The 19,521-nt window shown below is 45.2% G+C and overlaps 1 protein-coding gene across 3 annotated transcripts in view; it reads right to left on the bottom strand.

Annotated features, from left to right (window-relative positions):
• The window catches only part of ESYT2 (extended synaptotagmin 2), a 74,171-nt gene that overhangs the window by 33,352 nt on the left and 21,298 nt on the right, over positions 1-19,521 (bottom strand). For all 3 annotated transcript variants that reach the window (XM_079150662.1, XM_079150663.1, XM_079150664.1), the window contains exons 2-6: positions 17,750-17,791; positions 16,816-16,950; positions 11,165-11,241; positions 6,075-6,147; positions 5,780-5,869 (exon numbers count right to left, since the gene is read on the bottom strand). In XM_079150662.1, the coding sequence (XP_079006788.1) occupies positions 5,780-5,869; positions 6,075-6,147; positions 11,165-11,241; positions 16,816-16,950; positions 17,750-17,791 (417 nt within the window). The remainder of the gene's footprint in view (positions 1-5,779; positions 5,870-6,074; positions 6,148-11,164; positions 11,242-16,815; positions 16,951-17,749; positions 17,792-19,521) is intronic.

Here is a 19,521-nt window from a genome sequence, read left to right as displayed (position 1 = left end):
AGCCTCGCTGAGACGACTGAGATGCATACAGTGCTGCTGAGGTTCAGAGACACAAGCCATCACGGAGGCAGGAGCGGGACTCCAGGAAGGCAGGACTGAGCTGGGTTCTGAGAAGAGTGTCAATGCAAGATCGAAGGCCCCAGGCAGAGGAAAGGTCCCGTACTCAAGGAACTGAGCAAGTGCAGGGCTTGTCCCTGGGCACGGGCGCAGGGGAGCAGGGGAAGCCAGCATGGAAGATGGAGGAGCGATGGGGGTAGAACTGGGTAAGCTTGTGTGTGAGGATGAGCGTGAAGAAGAGTAGAAGGACAAGTGTGTGAGACCCGGCATGCGGTGAGCAAGGTCAAGGGTGAGAGTGAGAGCGCAGGGCGAGCGAGGTGGAGGTGAGCGTGACGGCCTGTGTGAACAGAGCTGGGCTGTGGCTCACGTGCAAAGCACTTGCCTTGCACCTGTGAGGCACTGGGTTGGATCCTTAGCACCACAGAGAGAGAAACAAATAAAATAAAGCCATGCTGTCCATCTACAAGTACAAACAAAGCAAAACAAAACACCAAAAAAAAAAAAAAAATCCAAAAAACAAAACAAAAAACAAAAACAAAAACAACAAAACAACACACTCCCTGGAAGTCGGACAGGATGTGAAGAGCCAGAGCGCCTGATGCAGGCAGTGTCTGGGAAGGGCCTCACAGAAGCTGTCTCCTGCTGGCCTTCACAGGGCTCCCAGATTCCTGGGGGAAACGCAGCCAGCGCTTCTGCATGACTAAGAGCTGTTTCAGAAGGCTGAGGAGTGTGTGAGGTGTTTCCAAGCACAGGAAGTTGTCTCTGAGCTGTGGTGAATCTTCCCTGAGAAGCAGAACATAAGACGCAACTGGAAAAGGACATGAGGTTTCACCTGAACAGCGAGCCATCGCCGCGTGTTTCATGGAAACCAGATCCTTCCCTGCTGCAGCGGCACGCACCGTCTGCTGGGTGCAGCAAACTCACGTCCCAAGCATGACTGGCCCTGGAGAGCTCACAGTAGGCCAGGCATCCAGGAAGTCTGTTAAGAACACAAACCGATGGCTATTGTACTCCTGAGGGGTTTCCTCCCTGAGTGTTTTTGATTGAGTGGTTTGGGTTGGATTTAAGTTCAAGAATACTTTTCTTACGTTTTAGTCCCAAGATGTCTAGCTTTCACTTGGAGTATAAAAAACTGGAACAAGTAACCCTCTTGATGGCATGGGAGAGCTGAGCATGGATGAGGACAAGGCCCCCACTGGGCAGGTGAGACGACTCCAGCTAGACCCTAAAGGAAGACCAAAGGCCAGGTGTGGGTGAGTCAGAGATCCACAGACACAGGCCATGCACACCCAGGAGCACCTGCACCTGCAGCTGTACAGATGGAGCAGGGAGAACACCTCTGCAGGAATGTGGTCAGGCAGAGGAGTGCCGCAGAAAGGCACAGAGACCATCCCATCTCCACCTGAAGGGACAGTGGCCACTGCGGGAAGGAAGCACCAATGAGGACCCACCAAAGAGAGTCCCTGTGGGTGGCAGGACAGTTCCAGTAACAGCCTACCATGCACAAGAGCCACCTCAGACACAGGACACATGGAGGAGGGGCAGCTGCTGAGAGCGCTCACCCTAAGACCCAGGCTGGACAAGGACCACAGGACTGTCCAAAATAATAAAAGACATCAAATCACAGTTCCAAGAAACTCCAGTGAAACTTAGCAGAATAAATGCCCCCCAAAGTTTCCAGGTCACTACGGGTGTGGTCTGCCTGCAGCTGGCCTGCCAGGATTGCAGGGGTGGGCTTCTCAAGCCTTTCCACCCTCTTTTCCCCCTTCCCCAGGCCTGGTCCAGGAAGAACAGGGAGGGGAAGAGGCTCAGAGCCTCCTGGAGTGCAGTGGGCATGGCTGCCGCATGTGAACTGGAGAACCAAAGCTGGTCTGGGAGGCAGGAGTGGAGCAGAGGTGTGGCAGCTGCACCTGATCAGCTCCTGGTTCCCGTTTACTTCTGGGACTTGCCTACAGTCGCAGAGTCTCATATATACGTTATTCTTATTTTTAAATAAAAGTTCCTCTCCTTTGCTGTCCCATTTAAAATATTTAAATTTCTTGAATCTTAGTCTAATATGACTCAAGTTCTTCTCATACTAACTCTAAAAGGAAGATATTATTTCCATTTGCCTGATGAAGAAATAAAGTCTGTGGCTCAATAGACTTCAGAAGCCAGCACCTCCCTCCAGGATGGAAAGAGTCCCTAAAGATGCACACCTCTGGAGCGAGCTCTGAGAGAGGCCTCCGGTTTCACCTCAGCTTCAGGGGTGCTTTTGGGCTACATCCAAAAACAGCCCTCAGCATGCGCACCTGAGACGGGTGCCTGAGGCACAGCACCAGGTCAGAGGTTCCCTGAGGTAACAGCCATGGGCAAACGGGCACTGTGTGGTTCTTATCGGAACTCGCTTGGGCAGTGCTGGGTACTGACCCAGGCCCTGGCTGAGCAGTACTCCATCGCTGAGCCTCAGGCTCAGTGGGACATCTGCTCCAGCTTGTCTCCTAGTGAGCACGGGACTCACCGCTAGTCAGGAACCAGACGTGAGAGCTCCGTATGGCAAAATGCTTGATGTCCTAGAAATCCGAAGACTTAGGTGAACTGACTGTTAATCCTCACATTTAATTGTAAGTATTATCGTCACCCCATGTTACGGACAGGGAAACTGAGGCTCAGAAAAATGGAATGAGCTGTTCAAAGCACACAGCAGGAAGAGAAAGAGTGGAGGGGAACCAAGGGGCAGGAAGCTGGCTGCACGACACTGCCTCTCCCTGGCTCCAAACCCACTGCTTCAGTAAGTTGCAGGGTTTCCCAACAAGCTCCTTATTATCAAAACTAACTCAGCAAAGAGCAGGCAGAAAAACATGTAAGTTTCACACAGGCCTCTGGTACTGTCCTTCCATCTCAGTCAGATGGCAAAGACAATGCACTAAAACACCCTTCTGTGTTTTTCACCAGGGTGAGGGAGAACTACTTGGCAGCTGGCAAGAGATCCATTCTCATAGTTTCCAGCTGAAAGTAACTTAAAAAATTCCCTTCCCTCTGAGGCATGCTTGGTGAATTTACTCACCATATAAGGAAATGGGCGATTCTGAACTTTCAGCCTCATCCTTTGGGTAAAAAAATATAATTTAGAGGCTAATACTGTCATGTTATTTTAAAGTAAATTACTCTGTGGAAGATCCAAACTAAGTAAGAGCACTGATAAATTTTGAGGAAGACTAAAAGATTTGGATTCTGTTATATTCCAGGAAAAAAGACCTTTCTGTAAACTGTTAAGAATGTCCCCAGACAAGGAGGAGTAAATTTAAACTACTGGCAATGTGTTAGATCACCTCTCACAGGGGTGCTGGGGATCAAGCCCAGGACTTCACACACGTAGGCAAGTACTCTACCACTAAGACACACTCCCAGCCCCATTCTCTCTAAGGACAGGTTCTCCCTATGTTGTCAAGGCTGGCCTTTAACTTCTGGGCTCAACTGATCCTCCTGACTCAGCCTCTTGCATAGCCGGAACTATAGCCACGTGCTACTGTGTTTAAGATTAACTTTTTATAAATATTAGTAGAGCCAATTTCTTATACATACTGTTTTTTAAATAATTGGTATGTGAAAAAAAAAGAATTTTATTTATTTATTTATTTTTGTGCTGGGGGATTGAACTGAAGGCCTCAAGCATGCTAGGTGAAGACCCTACCACTGAACTACATCCCCCAGATTAAAATATGAATTTGAAGTTTTTTATGGATTTCTTCATTTCACAAAATTTTAATCAATTAAATTTGACAAACTCTCTAGAAGCTTTTACATTTTATATGTTCTATATGCTTAAAATGCATTCAAAATAAGTCCATGATTTAAGCAATCAGTCAATGAGAACAAGGTTAATGGTAACAGAAAGCAGAGACACAATTCTGTCTTCACACAGAAAAGTACAACTGCACTACATTTAGTTTGACTTAGATAAACCCATATTTTAAAAACAATAGCACACACCTATAATCCCAGCAGCTCAGGTGGCTGAGACAGGAGGATTGAAAGTTCAAAGGCAGCCTCAGCAATTTAGTGAGGCTCTAAGCAACTCAGGGAGACCCTGTCCCAAAAAAAAGCATAAAAAGAGTGCTGGCGATGTGGCACCGTGGTTAAGCACACCTGGGTTCAATCCCCAATACCCAGAACAGAACAAAACAAAACAATACTGTTAATTAAGTTATTTGAATCAAACTACACAAATATTCCTGCTTTAAGCTATTAAAGGCAGCTTCCCAGAGGACTCCCAGGATCACACTTGAGTGGCAGACCTGGAAGCAGCTGCTCACCTGCAGACATCTGATGAATATAAGGAGACAGATGCCCTTGCTTTCAGACTTACCTGCAATGGCCTAAAATGGGACTCTTCCAGGAAGGGAAGTGTAGAAAGTTGCCGGAAATAAATGTGTGTGTGTGTGGGGGGGGGGGGGGGGGGCGCGCCGGGGGGGGGGGGCGGTTTGAAACCAGCATTCAGGAAGGAAGGAAAAAGTTGAGGGAGGAGCCACGTGCGGTGGCACATGCCTGTAATCCTAACAGCTCAGGAGGCTGAGGCAGGAAGACCATGAGTTCAAGGCCAGCCTCAGCAATTTAGTGAGGCCCTAAGCAACTTAGTAAGACCCTCAAAATAAAAACTTAAAAGGAGCTGGAGATGAGACCCTGTGGTTGCAACCCTGGGTTCAATCCCTGGTACCTCCCCCCCCCCAAAAAAAAAAAAAAAAAAAAAAAAGAGAGGGAGAGGGAGAAAAGGGAGGAAGCAATGGAAGAGGGGGTTGATAATTTTCCTAGTGTCATTCATTCCCTACGGCTGGAACTTGGGATGTGGGCTGGGACAGTGGTGGGAAATGAGTCTAGAAAGAGAAATTCCTCCGTGTCACTGAGATCTTGTCTGTAAGGGCAGGGGAACTTCCAGTGGTCAATTTGCATCTAAAATCAGTGAACACTGAAGACAGCACCAGTCAGAGGCTGCCGGTGCCTAGAGGAGGAGGAATCTGCTGGCAGAAGCCATAGCTGTGGTGCCATGTGTTTTGCTAATAACGTGATAAACACTGCCTGCTTACAGCAATAAAAGGAACAGCATACGTACCTAACATCATGAGACGGTTAACGTTACAGCTTATCCAAGTCAAGAAAAGTACTTCATTTTAAAACACGTACACAACTCTATGCACAGTTGATCAAATGCACCCCAAAAGAGGAAGGAAACACATCCAACAGATAGCTGCACTTGTCTCAGGAGGGAGCCGGGGAGCAGGGGAGGCACTGCACGAAGTGCTAGAAACATAGTTCTCTTTGGGCTAATCCAGATCGATGTGCAGGTTCCCACACTCAGCAGCTGTATGACCTGGACAAACAGACCCTCAATCCCACTTCCTGACAGTAAAAGCAAACACTAGCTGGATCTGGAGGCATGAGGCTTAAATGAGCAAGACTCTGTCACTTAACCTTAACAACAGGTGCTGAATAAAATAGTTGCTAAACCTACACTTTTTAAAAAGTTTGTTTTTTCAAATTTTCTACAACAAACATTTTCATAATCACAAAGGAATGTTGTTTATCGAGAGATTAAGTCCTTAGGGGCTTAAGCACAGAGAGTACGAAAACACAGCTCATAGGATGCGTGCATAGAAAAGGGAAGAGTAAGCTATGGATGGGATTTTGTCCTTCATTTTACCTATTCTTCTGTAGGTCCATAAACAAGGCATAAAGATTGACTTACTGGTTTCCTAAGGAAGAAGATGGACAAAGCTCCGACTAAAGGCATGTCTCCAATCAGAGGCTCCAGTATCACCCGCATTGTGCCATGGATCTAAACTCAAAAGGAAACCAGAATGTGTAAGAGAACATGGCTCTGCAGGACCATGGAGTGACTTTCAAGCATCTGATTTCATGGGTTCATTCCATGACCACAAACACAAACTTACTTTAAAAACTTTCTGAGCTAGTACAAACGTCTTAATTTTCTTTGTGAATACAGCTTAGAGAACTTTAGAATGAAATTTTAAAAAATGTACCTGTATACTTTTCACGCCAGCTCTACAAAAATATCGTTTGATCTCCAAATCAATCTCACAATTTCCTACAAAACTAGCAAAGAAAAAAATTCTGCATTACATTAAGTGAGTGAAATTAATCACCACAGAACCTCAAGGTTTACAATCAGAATATGACAATAGCAAAGCAACCAAAAGCAGACTGCAGGGGAAGGCTCGAGTCATGCACTGTGCTGCTCCAGGCACAGGCACAAGCTGTTACCAGAACTCACTGCTACAGCAGCAGGGAGGGTTGCCACACACACTCCTGTCACGCACAAACACTCAGCTAAAGCAAGTGTCCACTTCCAAAGGTAAAACATGAAGTACAATGTGCAGCTCCTGGGTCACTGTTTGGGTGGAGTGCAGTTCTTACTTGTCATATGGATCCTGTTTGTTTAAACAGAAAGGTCTTTATTTCATTTCATCACTGGGAAATGCCAGACCCTTTCTCCAGTCATGAGCATGCTGCTTAAGGTGCTCCACAGCCTTGTGATGTCAAAGGTTGAACACAGCAGGTCTGTTCAGGCTTGACTTTACCCAAAGACCAATAAATGTGAACCGACTGTGACACTGAATGCAAAATGTACTCTGTTTTCAAAATAAACTTGAAATGTCAAATAAGTGTTGCATATGATGGTGTAGGATTGGACCCAGGGCACCATATTCCTGCTTAGGCACACTTGTGGAATTTGACGAGCATTGGTCAGAGAGTGGCTAGGCAGATGCAAAAAATAGTAACAAAAGGGAACTTTTTCCAAGACTCATTTCCTAGTGTTCAAGCCCAAACCTACAGATTATTCTCGATGACAATTCACTTCCGAGTTGGTGAACTCACCAATAGTCTGTTACAAAAACCATCATAAAACCTTACCTTTTTTCACCTAAGACTTTTGCTTATTTCCTAATTCTTCTCAATTTCTCCTTCCCCATCTCCACTGCCAATGCAGTTAAGAACTTGAATTTGGAACACAGAAAAGGAGAATGCATGTGCTGCTGCAAAATGACACCTGTTAACTGGCTGATTCACATGTTTATTCAGTGAACTCATTTGGGCTATGGGAACTGAACAAAAGACTAGGTTTCCACCCTCATGAAACTCATCATCAGCCCTGTGGACAGGCCTTCTGGAAGGGGGCCTCCTGGGAGCTCACCATGAGCCCTGTGGACAGGCCTTCTGGCCACAGACTAACAAAGACATAAGTGGGTCTGCTCTTATTTCACTGATGACAATGTTTTTTGCACAAATGTCAAATATTTTAAAGATGCAGGTTTTCTGATATTAAAGACATCCTACGTTCTTTTCTAAATTAAAGGTAATTGGTACCAACTCTATTCAGTTATTGTATTATTGTAATTTAGTCTTTTTAAAAATTTTTAACTCATAAATGACAAAATGATCCTTAATCAAGGACAAACAAACAAACAAACAAAAACTCTGAAGTGCTACAATCACACAGTGTTTTGAGTCTACTGTGTTCAGTACTCACCATGCACAGCATGCACCTGTTAGGACTTGCCATAGTCTGACTCTCAAATGTTACCCAAAGGCCCATGTGCTGAAGGCCTGGTCCTCAGCCCCCGGCATTACCGGGAGATGGTAGAACTTTTAAGGGGTGGCTTAGTGGAAGGAAGTGAAGTCATTGGGGCATGCCCTCAAAGCGGGTATTGGGACCCAAGCTTTTCCCTCTCTCTTTACTTCCTGATAGTGTAAGGAGAGCAGTTTCCTTTACTATGTGCTGACATGACCTTCTGCCTCACCACAGGCCCAAGGGCATCATGGCCAAGTGACCGTGGACTAAAACCATGAGCCAAGACAAATTTCTTCCTCATAAATTGTATACTTTAGGTACCTGTCACAGTGACAAAAAGCTGACTAACAGGCCTCACACAGAATGCAGGAAGCCATATGCAAGTCCAATTAAGAATGAAGAAACAAGGTATGTTGGGCAGCTGTGTCACAATGACCAAGATACCCAACAAGAACAACCTAGAGGAGGAGAAGTCTACCAGGGGCTCATGATTTCAGAGCTTTCAGTCCATGGTCGGCCGACTTCCTGCTCTGAGACCAAAGTGAGGCAGAGCATCATGGCAGAACAGTGTGGCAGAGGAAGGCAGCTCAGGACATGGCAGCCAGGAAGCAGAGGGAGAAAGGGAGGAGTCATAGGGACAAGACACAATCCCAAGGCCATGCCCCAAGTGACCCATCTCCTCCAACCACACCCACCTGCCCAGTTACCACCAGTTAATCCATTCAAATTAGGATGCACTGATCAACTGGGTTGCAGCTGTCATAATCTAATCATCTTGCCTCTGGTTATTCCAGCATTAACACAAGAGCTCTTGGGGGACACCTCATATATCCAAACCATTAACACAAGAAAACCTACCTTTTTTATTCCGGGCATGGTACTTTGCAGACCCTCAGTTTTTTTTCCCCCCAATTTAAAAAATTGTGCTAAAATACACATAACATAAAATTAATCATCGTAACTATTTTAAGTGTTTACATTAGTGGTATTTAAGACATCCATAAGGCCTGCACTATTGCCACCATCCATCTCCAGAACATTCTCTGCTTGAAAAGTGAAGCTCTGTACCCAGTAACACTAACACCCCGTTCCTCCTCCTTCAGCCCCTGGTTACCCATCGATCTACTTTGCCTCCCCAAGTTTGTTTGCTCTGGACACCTTAAACAAGTAGCACTGCACTGCAGTTGTCTGTGTTGGGCTTATCTCACTTACATGGTGACCTCAGGGTTCTTCCACGTTGCAACAAGTGCCAAAATTTCCTTCTTTTCTAAGGCTGGGTAACTTGTTACGCCATATTTTGTTTATCTTTCATCCTTCCACAGACACTTGAGCAGCTTCTACCTATTAGTATCATCAATGCGGACGGGTGGGTTTAACAATGGGGATACGTTCTGAGAAACTTACCCACAGGGGATTTTATCATTGTGTAAGAATCACAGAGGACACTTATACAAACCTAGATGGCTACCATATCACTGGGCAAAGTCATCTTACGTGACTGCCATTGTGTATGTGGTCTACCATTGACCAAAGTGCAGTTATGCAGCACAAGTACTATAATGAACACTGGTGTGCAAGTATCTGCTCTAGTCTCTGCCTTCAATTCTTTCAGGTTTATCCTTGATAAGGTCTGAGTGTGTCCTCCAAAAGTTCACAGGTTAGAACCTTAATTCCAGTCTTGGAAGGCGGGGCCAAGTGAGAGGCATGGGTCGTGAGGTGGAGCCTCTTGGATGAACACTTTTTATTGCCAGAGTTCTTACTCCTAAGAACTGCACTGGCTTCTTTACAACACAAGGTGTCATAAAGCAAGTCCATCCCTCCTATTCTTGCTCCACTGCACACATCTGTGCTTGCCCTTTCACTTTCTGTCATGAGTCAAAGCAGCACAGGCCCTCACCAGATGTAGCTGCCTAATCTTAAAGTTCCCAACCTTTAGAACTGAGAGCCAAAGTAAACATCTGATCTTTGTGAATCACCCAGTCTCAGGTACTTTGCTCTAGCAACAGACAATGAATTATGATAATACAACAGAAGGTGGAACTGCTGGATCACATGGCAATCTTACTTTTAAGGTTCTAAGGCACCTCACCAACACTTGTCATTTTCTGCTCTTTGGCAGTCAACAGCCTAGTGAGTGTCAGGTGGTATCTCCCTATGGTTTTAATTTGCATTTCTTAATGATTATAATGTTGTGTATCTTTTCAGGTGCTTATTGGACTTTTTGATATCTTTCCTGGAGAAATATCTACTCAAGCCTTTTGCCAATTTTTGAATAGGGTGTCTTTTGTTGTTGTTGTGAGCGAGTTCACCATATATTTGGGATATTAATTCCTTGTCAGATTTCTGACTATAGGAATTGCATTTCTGTAGATTGCTTTGGCTAGGACTGACATTTTAACCATAAATTTTCCAAATCATGAACAAAGACTATTTTTTCTTTTATGTTTTCTTTAATTTCCTTTCAGCAGTGTTCCATAGTTGCCTCCTTAATTTCCAGTCATTTTATTCTATTCTTAATTTCCCTTTTGGGTTGTTCATTGTCAATGTACAGAAAAGCAAATGACTTTTGTATTGGCTTTGATTCACCTACTGTACTGAATTCATTTATGTTCTAATGTTTTTTTTTTTTTTTTTTTCTTTTGGTACAGGAGAACTTCTTTTTGAACTTGGGGGTGCTTTACCACTGAGCTACATCCCCAGCCTTTTAAATTTTTTAATTTTTATTTCAAGAAAGGGTCTCTCTCAGGTGCCTAGGCTGGACCTGAACTTGCTGTCCTCCTCTCTCAGCCTCCGAGGTGCTGCGTGGCGTATGTGTCACTGCACCCCATTTGGTCTTCCTCTTTTTGTGGAATCTTTGGGGTTTTCTACATACAACATCATGTCATTTGCAAACAGAATATTATTCTTTGTTTCCCATTTGGATGCCTTTCATTTCCTCTTTATATTTAACTGCTCTGGCAAGAATTTCCAATACTATGTTGAATAGAACTGGTGAAAGTGGACATTCCTGCTTCATTCCTGATTTTAAAGGGAATAATTTTGGTCTTTTATCACTGAGTATAATGGTCACCGTAGGTTTTTCATATACTGTTTTTATTATGTTGAGGTCGTTTCCTTCTATTCCTCGCTTTTTCAGATTTTTAATCATGAATTTTGTTAAATGCCTTTTCTGCATCAACTGAGATGATCATGTAGTTTCCTCCCCTTTCTTCTGTTAATGTGGTGTAATACACTGACAGATTTCCACATATTGAATCATCCTTGCATTCTGGGAATAACCCTTACTTGTTCATGGTGTATAATATGCTGCTGAATCTGGTTTGCTAGTAATCATATTGACTGGTCTGTAGTTTTCCTATAGTGTTTCAATTTCTTTTATTTTACACATTTTATAAATGATATTTATCTAGAATATTTAGTCAAATTCAACAAATAGCAGGTAAAAAGTGTGCTCGTTATATTCTTCACCTTGTAGATACAGTTAAGTGACATCATCCATCACTAACCATGACACAAATACAATACAAATAAAAAACTTACCTAATCTGAAGGTCCAGAATAATTTGCCTTTTGTCTACATTTTCAGTATACACCTTAACACCATTGACCCTAAGGGGCTGAAACAAAAAGCAGCTTATTTTAAAATACAGAGAGGTTAAAAAAATATAAACACTGAATATAGCATAGAGGTGATGAGAACCAGCTTTAGCACTAGACTAAGATTCTGCTTTCACAATATACCGGCTAGCTGCCTGACTCCATGCAAACTGTCTAACCCCTTCCTCAGTCTTCTCACCTGTAAGATAAAGGACTGCGTACACTGCCTGCGTGTGGGAGGCCCTTGGTGAACGCTGGCATCACTGCTGTTCTTAGCACATAATACTTCTGCACTCTTTTCCAAGCTCCTCACTCATCTCTTTTGATTTAATTAGATCCTTCCCCTGTGCTCCATGCTAACTATGCTGTTTGAAACCATTTCAATCTAGATTTTTCTGTATGACTTGCAATGCTTCATTTCTTAAGATTTTCATAAAAATGGGGCTTTTGATTAAATAAAAAAGACAAACTGTAGATGTAATATGAATACCCAATAGATGATAGAGGTACGTGCAAACACAAAAGGCAGATTATACATGGAGTATTTCAAGGGCCCAGGTATAATATCACCACTTCAAAGCCATTCTCATTTGTAAATTCAGGATTCCCTGGAGAAAAGTCCTTGAAAATTAACTCTGAAGATGAGACCCTTCCCCTCAGAGTACTGCTGCTTACTTTGAGTCTGAATGTCTTGAAGTCTGGCCTCTGGAGGAGCTGCAGAACTATACTTGGGTGTCACTGGAGAGTCCAAGCCTCTCCTGCCATCCCAGGCTCCAGCCTTCTCCCTTCATACTAGCTGCTATGGCTTGGGTATAGGTGCCTCCCACAAGCTCCTGTGTGAATGCAGGAATGTTCGGAGGTGAAGTGAATGGACTGTGACCTAATCAGTCCATCCTCGTTTGAATGGACTGCCTGGTAGTAACTGCAGGCAGGTGGAGAGTGGCTGGAGATGGGTTGCTAGGAGTGTGTCGAGGAAGAGCTCATCTTCCCAGTGACGGCTTTCACATTCTCTGACCCTCTCCTGGCTTCTGGCAGCTTCCCTCTACTACACCCTTTCCCCATGATGTGCTGCCTCACCAGGGGCCCAGAGCGAAGGAGTCAGCTGTCTATGGACTGAGACCTCTGAAACCATGAGCCCCAAATAAACTTTCCCTTCTCTAAGTTGATATTGTTGGATATTTTGGTCACAGTGACTAAAACAGAAATTGGTACTGAGAAGTGGGGTCATTACCATGTCTGACCTTACAGTGTGGTTCAGAAGTCTTCTGAGTTGGTTTGTTGGAGGATTTTGAAGTTTAGAGATGCAAACCAGAAAATTTTAGAATACTGTCAATGCACCTTAATGGGTGACTCCAGTGGGATCTCAGAAGGGCAGAATACCTACTGAGTGCAGACTGTGCTCATGAGTTTTCCCAGGGAACTGAAGATTCTTCTGGGAATTGGACTAGAGGCCACTCTGCTATATTCTGGCAAAGAACTTGTCTACATTTTGTCCATGTTCTGAGACTTTATGTGAGGCTGAATTTAAAAGTGATGGATTAATTAATCTAGTGGAGGAAATTTTAAGGCAGTACAACATCCATTTGGTGGCATGGATATTGCTGGCATCTTTTAGCCAGGTTTACTGTGAATATCAGGAGTAGAAAGTAGAGCTTAAAAGATTTTAAAAACTTGCAATTTGGCCAGAAAAGTGCTTGTAAAACTGGGGATAAGAAAGGTATACTTGTTAAATAGACTACAGTCCCTAAATTGCACAGAGACAATAGGAAAAATGCCTTTAGGACACCTCAGGAATTTTTAAGACCATATCCATTGCAGGCTCAAAGGTTCAGAAGAGAAATTCTCCTGAGAAGAGATCATGAGAGCACCCTGCTAGCACAGGGTGCCTAGGAAGCTGCTTCACCAGGCTGCACCTTCCAGGTACTTGGAGGCCACTGCACTTATGATTCCAGGGCCCAGGTACTGCACAAACTGGCAGCAGACTTTGGCACCATCCACATGGTGCTGGTTCTGCAGGAATGTAGGGTGCTAAAGTTAAGGAAATTGTGGAGGCTTCTACTGAGATTTCAAAGGCAGGCCTGGGAAGCCAGGCAACGTGTAGCAGGGTCTGAGTCCCTACAAGCTGCCCCAGAGAGAGTCATACATGAAGCTGTGCAATTGAAGCTGAAGGAATGGAGATCCTAGAAATTAAGAGATGTCAGTAATGTGCACTGTCTATTGAGAAAAGCTGCTGGCTGTGCAGAGAGCCAGGCTAAAAGAGACCGTGTGTGTTAAAACCAGCATGGCCAAAGAGGCCAGGCTGCCCAGACTTTTGGAGAACACATCTCCCTGACACATGTTCTAGATGCTGTACAGAGTCATAAGCAGAATTAGGAAACCTGTTTACTCAGCTGGGTTTCAGTCTTGGTTTGGCCTCACCCATTATTTTATGCCCCACTCCCCTATTGCTCTGGATGGGACTGTTCACTTTGTGCCACTGCACACTGGATATATATGACTTACTTTTGATTTTTACAGGGGTGCACAGCCAAGAATTTGTCTTGGGTCTCAGAGAAGACTTTGGACTTGGGCAATGCTAAAACTGTTAATACTATGGGAGTCCTGGGGGTGGACTAGATGCATTTTGCATTATGAGATGGACTTGAGCTTTGGGGGGCAAGGAGGGGAATGTTATGGTTTGGATATAAGGTGTTCCCCAAAGTTGCGATTTAATGCAGGAATGCTTAGAGGTGAAATGATTAATCGTGAGAGCTGTGATCTAATCAGTCCATCCTAGTTTGAATGGGCTGAGCGCGTGGTAACTGTGGGCAGGTAGGACGTGGCTGGAGAAGGTAGGTCACAGGGGACCTATCCTCAGGTGCTCTTCCCCTGAGGTCTGTTTTCTGAGCCTGCCATAAGCTGAGCAGCCTCACCTCTGTACCCTTTCTCTATGATGTGCTGCCTCACCTGGGGCCAGATTGGTGTCGTCGGTCATCCGAGGGTGGAGACCTCTAAAACCAGGAATCCCAAATAAACTTTCCCTCTTCTGTGTTGTTCTTGTCAGGTGTTTTGGCTACAGAGGTGCAAAAGCTAACTAACACACAAATTAAGACATGTGGATACCAAGGAACCACTCAGAAACCCATCAGTCACTATGTGGGTAAGTGAAAATGGGGTGTCCATGACTGTACTCACTTTAAATTCATGCAATAGCCAACAAATGCCCCTTCCAATACCGGAGTTTCATCTTAGATTAAGGGAAGAGCAACACAAACCACACTCCAGGTGACAGAGCGTGAACTCATATATGAGAAAGCACCATACGCAAGATTCCAGTCCCACTCCAGCTCTGGCAGGGGTAGCCTGGGTTTGTGGCCACTTCTCAGATGTTGGTGGGGTAGGTAGTAATATGAAAGCCACCTTTACTGACCTGCCCTCCTCCACCATCCTCTTCCCCTAGATCTCCAGAGACCCGCCCTCCTCCACCATCCTCTTCCCCTAGATCTCCAGCGACCCGCCCTCCTCCACCATCCTCTTCCCCTAGGTCTCCAGCGACCCGCCCTCCTCCACCATCCTCTTCCCCTAGGTCTCCAGCGACCCGCCCTCCACCTCCCCTGGTCCAGCGACCCGCCCTCCTCCACCCCCACTCTTCCCTGCGGTCTTCTCTTGCCGGCACTCATGGCTCTCATTCTTCTGCCAGGTTCTTATTAGTTGGTATCAAACTTACAGCACGTGTAACAGAACATGAACATCGTTAAATTCCCCTAAAATAAACCCAGTGAGGGTTAGAAGTCTAAATCTCCATAAACATGAGCATTCTTTCCACGGGGGACAGTAAACTTGGTCTGAAGCTACAATGTTTTGGCCCAGTTTTGTATATCCTGTAACTAAGAATGGTTCTCACCATTTTAAAGGATTTTAAAAGGAAGGGGAGTGGAGACAAGGAGAAGAAAATACCATAAAAGCTGGAGCAGTTATTGTCCAGACACCACAGAAAGGCTTGTGATCCTGCGTTCCATGTTTTTCCCAATTGCTTCTATCAGTCTAGCTCATGGAAAGTGAAGCTGCACTACCCACACAGGGTCACCCAGGCAATCTCTGGAGGCACTGGGCCACCTGAACAGGACAGCGGTGCCTCAGGCACATCTTATTTGGACACCTTAAAGGTAAGGGAAGCAGCTGCCATAGGCCGGGCCAGGCATGGCCTGTGCTGTCGACACTGCACATCGAATGACCGCAGAAGAGATGGAGTGATCTCCACAAGCAGAAATCAGTTGTGATGGGTAAAACTGACTTTCAGTCAGTAGAGGAGGATGGACACCAACACAGCCAGCAGATGACATGTGTGGCACCCACCAGACGCGCCCTTGGCCACGCCTGTTACAGGCTGAGCTACACCACAGGATGACACCTGAGCTCTGTCCATGCACTGAAGTATGTGAACCACGTGAGAATTTAAAGTACAGTCAGGCTCTGAGTTCTTATTAGGCGTATAGAACAGTGTTATCTTGAACTGTTGCCAATTCTGATAAAACTGACTAAAAAAATGATGCTTCTGAGCACGGGCACACATCACAGAAAAAGTGAACTTTAAAGAGAAACCGTGCAATAACGGCGGAACTGTCCAAAATAGCACCGTTAAGGATAAGGGACATGTGAGGACTCCCTCAGGCAGTGGCACAACTGAAGTTCCAGCTACTCAGAAGGCTGAGGCAGGAGGATGGCAAGTTCCAGGCCAACAAGATCCTGTCTCAAAATAAAACGTAACAAGGACTGGAATGTAGTACAGTGGTAGAGCACCCAGCCAATCCCCAGTACCAAAAATGAATAAGTAAGTAAATAAAACAAAAATGGAAACTTCAGGTGGCAGCTCACACCTGCAATCCCAGCTACAATGGAGGCTTCAGGAGGCTGAGGCAGGAGGATCACAAGTGTGAGGCAGCCTGGGCATCTTAGTAAGACTGTCCCAAAATAAAACAAAAAGACCTGGAGGTTTAGCTCAGTGGCACAGTGTTTTGCATACTATGCACAAGAAGGAAGAAAGGAAGGAAGGAAGGAAGGGAGGGAGGGAGGGAGGAACTTGCCATGCCCAGGCTATTTAAATGCAATCCTGAGGTTTTCATTAGAGGTAGTATTAGCAACCAGTAGCTTTCCTTTCATCTTGGAGATGAACATGACCCTACCATCCAGCAGGTGTCCTTAGCTGTTGCTCTTAACATCTTGAGAGGAATAAACACATAAAGGTTGTTGTCAATTACTGGACTGTCAGTGTGAATCACATGTCAAACTCTAACATGTCAGACTATACATCTGAAAGAGAATTCTGCCAGATGAACGTAGGGCAGAAAGATACATTATGGAAGACAAAGTGGACACCAGAGAGAAAGCACACAATGAAGGCTGAAATGGCAAAGAAGCACAGTCCAGTGTGTGGGCAATGCGGGACTGCCCTGGGCAGAAGGCACGCTGTGGGTTGCAGGTGCTGGGCAGCACTGCGGCACACTGGTTGGCTTCTGGTGAACAGTTCCTTCTGGAACATGTGGGATGGTTAAAGATGTCTTGTTCTGACAGTGATCCTACCGTGTGTACAGTAAGGACACCAAGAAGCAGCTGACCTGCTGGCCCACGTCCACCTTGGTAAAACTGAAGGTGCTGAGGTGGGTGTTGGCTCCCCGCACAGCTGGCTCTATGGTTTCTCGAAAAAGCTTCTCTACAAATTGGCAAATAAAAGGCCACATGTGCTTTACAGTCTGGAAGGAGAAAGAACTGATGTTAAACAATTGTGATACATATGTACCAGAGTTTTCCTGAAAAATTAAAATCCTGTAGTTTGCCAGAATCTGGTTTTTGAAAATTAAAGGGGGAAATGCTTTTCTTGTTTTATAAATCAACCCTTTACAGTTCAAATTTTAAAAAAACTTATGGTGATGAAATACTAATTAATCGTTATGTTGCAGGAAAAAGTCCTGATATTCTGTTTGTCAGCACATCTGATGACTGAAAACAGATTTCAACTCGTTGCTAGGAACCTTAAGCGGTCAGATTTAGTAAGCACCCATGACTCTGTTCAAGGACAGACTACCAGTGCTCCAGGGTTACCATGTAGGTGAGTGTTCACCACACAGCCCCAGACGTACCACAGGTACAAGACGGGACTCCAGCTCCAGGGTACTCATCCTGAAACTATCTTAACAGCATATATCACATTGCTAGGTTTCTTGGGGTTTATTTCCCTCCTTGTAATAACAATCCTGAATTTCTGCTTGTGATCATCATACAACAGACTCAGCATTCCATGTTCAGGAACGGAGACATGAGGCTGGAGACCAATACAATGCGAGCCCCAAGTCTTCTCATGTAAGCAGCCAGCCTTCACCCAGGAGGAACACAGCAGACGCTAGAGACCACGTTCTCTGGGGAGTGGAAGCCATCCCACTGCTGCCGAATGAGCTCTAGTCTTGCCAACATCCAAATTCTCAAATATGGAAAGATGATCTCTCATCCTCTAATTCCCACTGATAGTTGGTATTTGGAGTATTCTACTCTTACCTTATTTAGCCATTCTGCTCTTTCAGTGTCTGGAAAATGAACCTAAGAGAAAAAGATACAGACATGACTTACTAACTCCTGACCACTGTGAATAAATGCCCTGTGGGTTATTTTGTATTCCTATTGTCCTGTGTTTACATGAGGACTCTTTAAAACGGTCTGCTCCAACACTTGAGGAGGGATGCTGGAATGCCTGGCCCCTGGCTCACCATGTTTTCGGAACTTGAAGGCAGAAGGGCCAAGAACCAACAAATGCCACCAGAGCCTTCTCTGCCTCCCACTGTCCAGAGAGAGGGCTGTTCCTGGTGCCTGAAACATCAGAGGACACAGCAAACAATCTCTTCTTTAAAAGGATCATCATTGGCATTGACATCTCCGTGTTCCAGAAATCCAGAATCAGAGCTTCAAAACCCACCTCTTCCTTCTGCTCTCCCCTTTCAGTTCTACCCAGCCAGATGCCTTTCTTCAACAGCTCATCTCCACCCGGTCCCCTACCCTTTCCCAAGTGTGTATTATCACTGTAGTTCTCCAGGGTTAGGCCTGTGTACTGCAAGTGTTTAAAAGGTAAAAAGAAACCTATCAGAAAAAAGGAGGAAAAAATATGTTTTTTCTACTGTTGGAGCTAAATAAAGCATCCTTGCAGCAGAAAGCTAGCTGTTTTTGGCCACAGATACAGAGTTTTCAAAGAAAGAAGAACATATAGGCCACACCAATGCTATGATAACACTTTCGGTTTAGAGGTTTGGCAGAACCCAGGCAAGTCTGTAGTGGTGACTGAGGGGAGAAAGGTCTTGATGTCCAGAACTTTCCTAAGTTACAGAGCACTTGAGCCAATTAAAGCTCCGACCTTGTGCTACAGCAGGAGAAGCTGGACCAGGTGGAACAGCTGGGCAGGAAATGCTCTCATGGCAGGTGGGGAGTTTTCAAGAAGGGTTCTTGGAGATCCAACTCGTCTTCTCACCTCACACAACTGAGGATGCAGCCCAGCAGAAGGCAAGCCCTCGTCCCACAGAGGCCTGGCTAAGGCATTATCCCAGCTACCCAGCCCCTGGAAGCCCTGGTGCCTGCAGGAGAGGCAGCCACAGCAGGCCTGGCAGTGTTCTGGGTGCCTTTCTGTCCACAGCCTAAGCAGGCCTCATTCCTTTATACCACACGACATCAACTACTTACTTTGCTTGAACCAGGAGCTGGGCTGGAGTGAGCTGAAATAAGTTGTTTCTAGATTAAGTCAGCTTGACTCCATCATGACAACAAAAACCAAAGGGGCAGCGACCTTCAGAATCAGAGAGAGAGCTTAGAAGTCAGGAAAGAGACTGTCAGGGACGACTGCCTGACTTCAGGGGATAAGCTTCTGTCACTGTTAGGAGGCAGAGTTTGACCCAGGTGGAACCAGGGTCCATTAATGGGCTGCACTTTTCCCCAAGGAACTGGGAAAGTCAGGGATTTCAGTGAGAAGAGTCGGAGGGCTTGCTAGACTAATCGAACAAGATCACAAAATTAATTATATGCAATTCATTTGCAATGGGTACTCTGCCATTTCTTTCCATTACTATAGAATAGCTCAACACTCAAAGTCAGATCAGGAATGGGACGGGTTGTTGCTGCTCAGGGGTATTCTAAGCATTAAAGCAGATATTCAGCTCTGATCTCTCCCAATTTGCTGTGAGGCTGTCTCCCTTTCTGACCCTCCCCTGCAAATCTACCCCAACACTGGTGGCAAGACAAGGAATAAAAGGCAGATACTGAGCACCCTGTGTGTGGACAGCCAGACT

This window comes from Sciurus vulgaris (assembly GCF_902686455.1).
Source record: "Sciurus vulgaris genome assembly, chromosome: 8".
Taxonomy (NCBI): Eukaryota; Metazoa; Chordata; class Mammalia; order Rodentia; family Sciuridae; genus Sciurus; species Sciurus vulgaris.
This window is presented reverse-complemented; position numbering and strand designations above follow the sequence as displayed.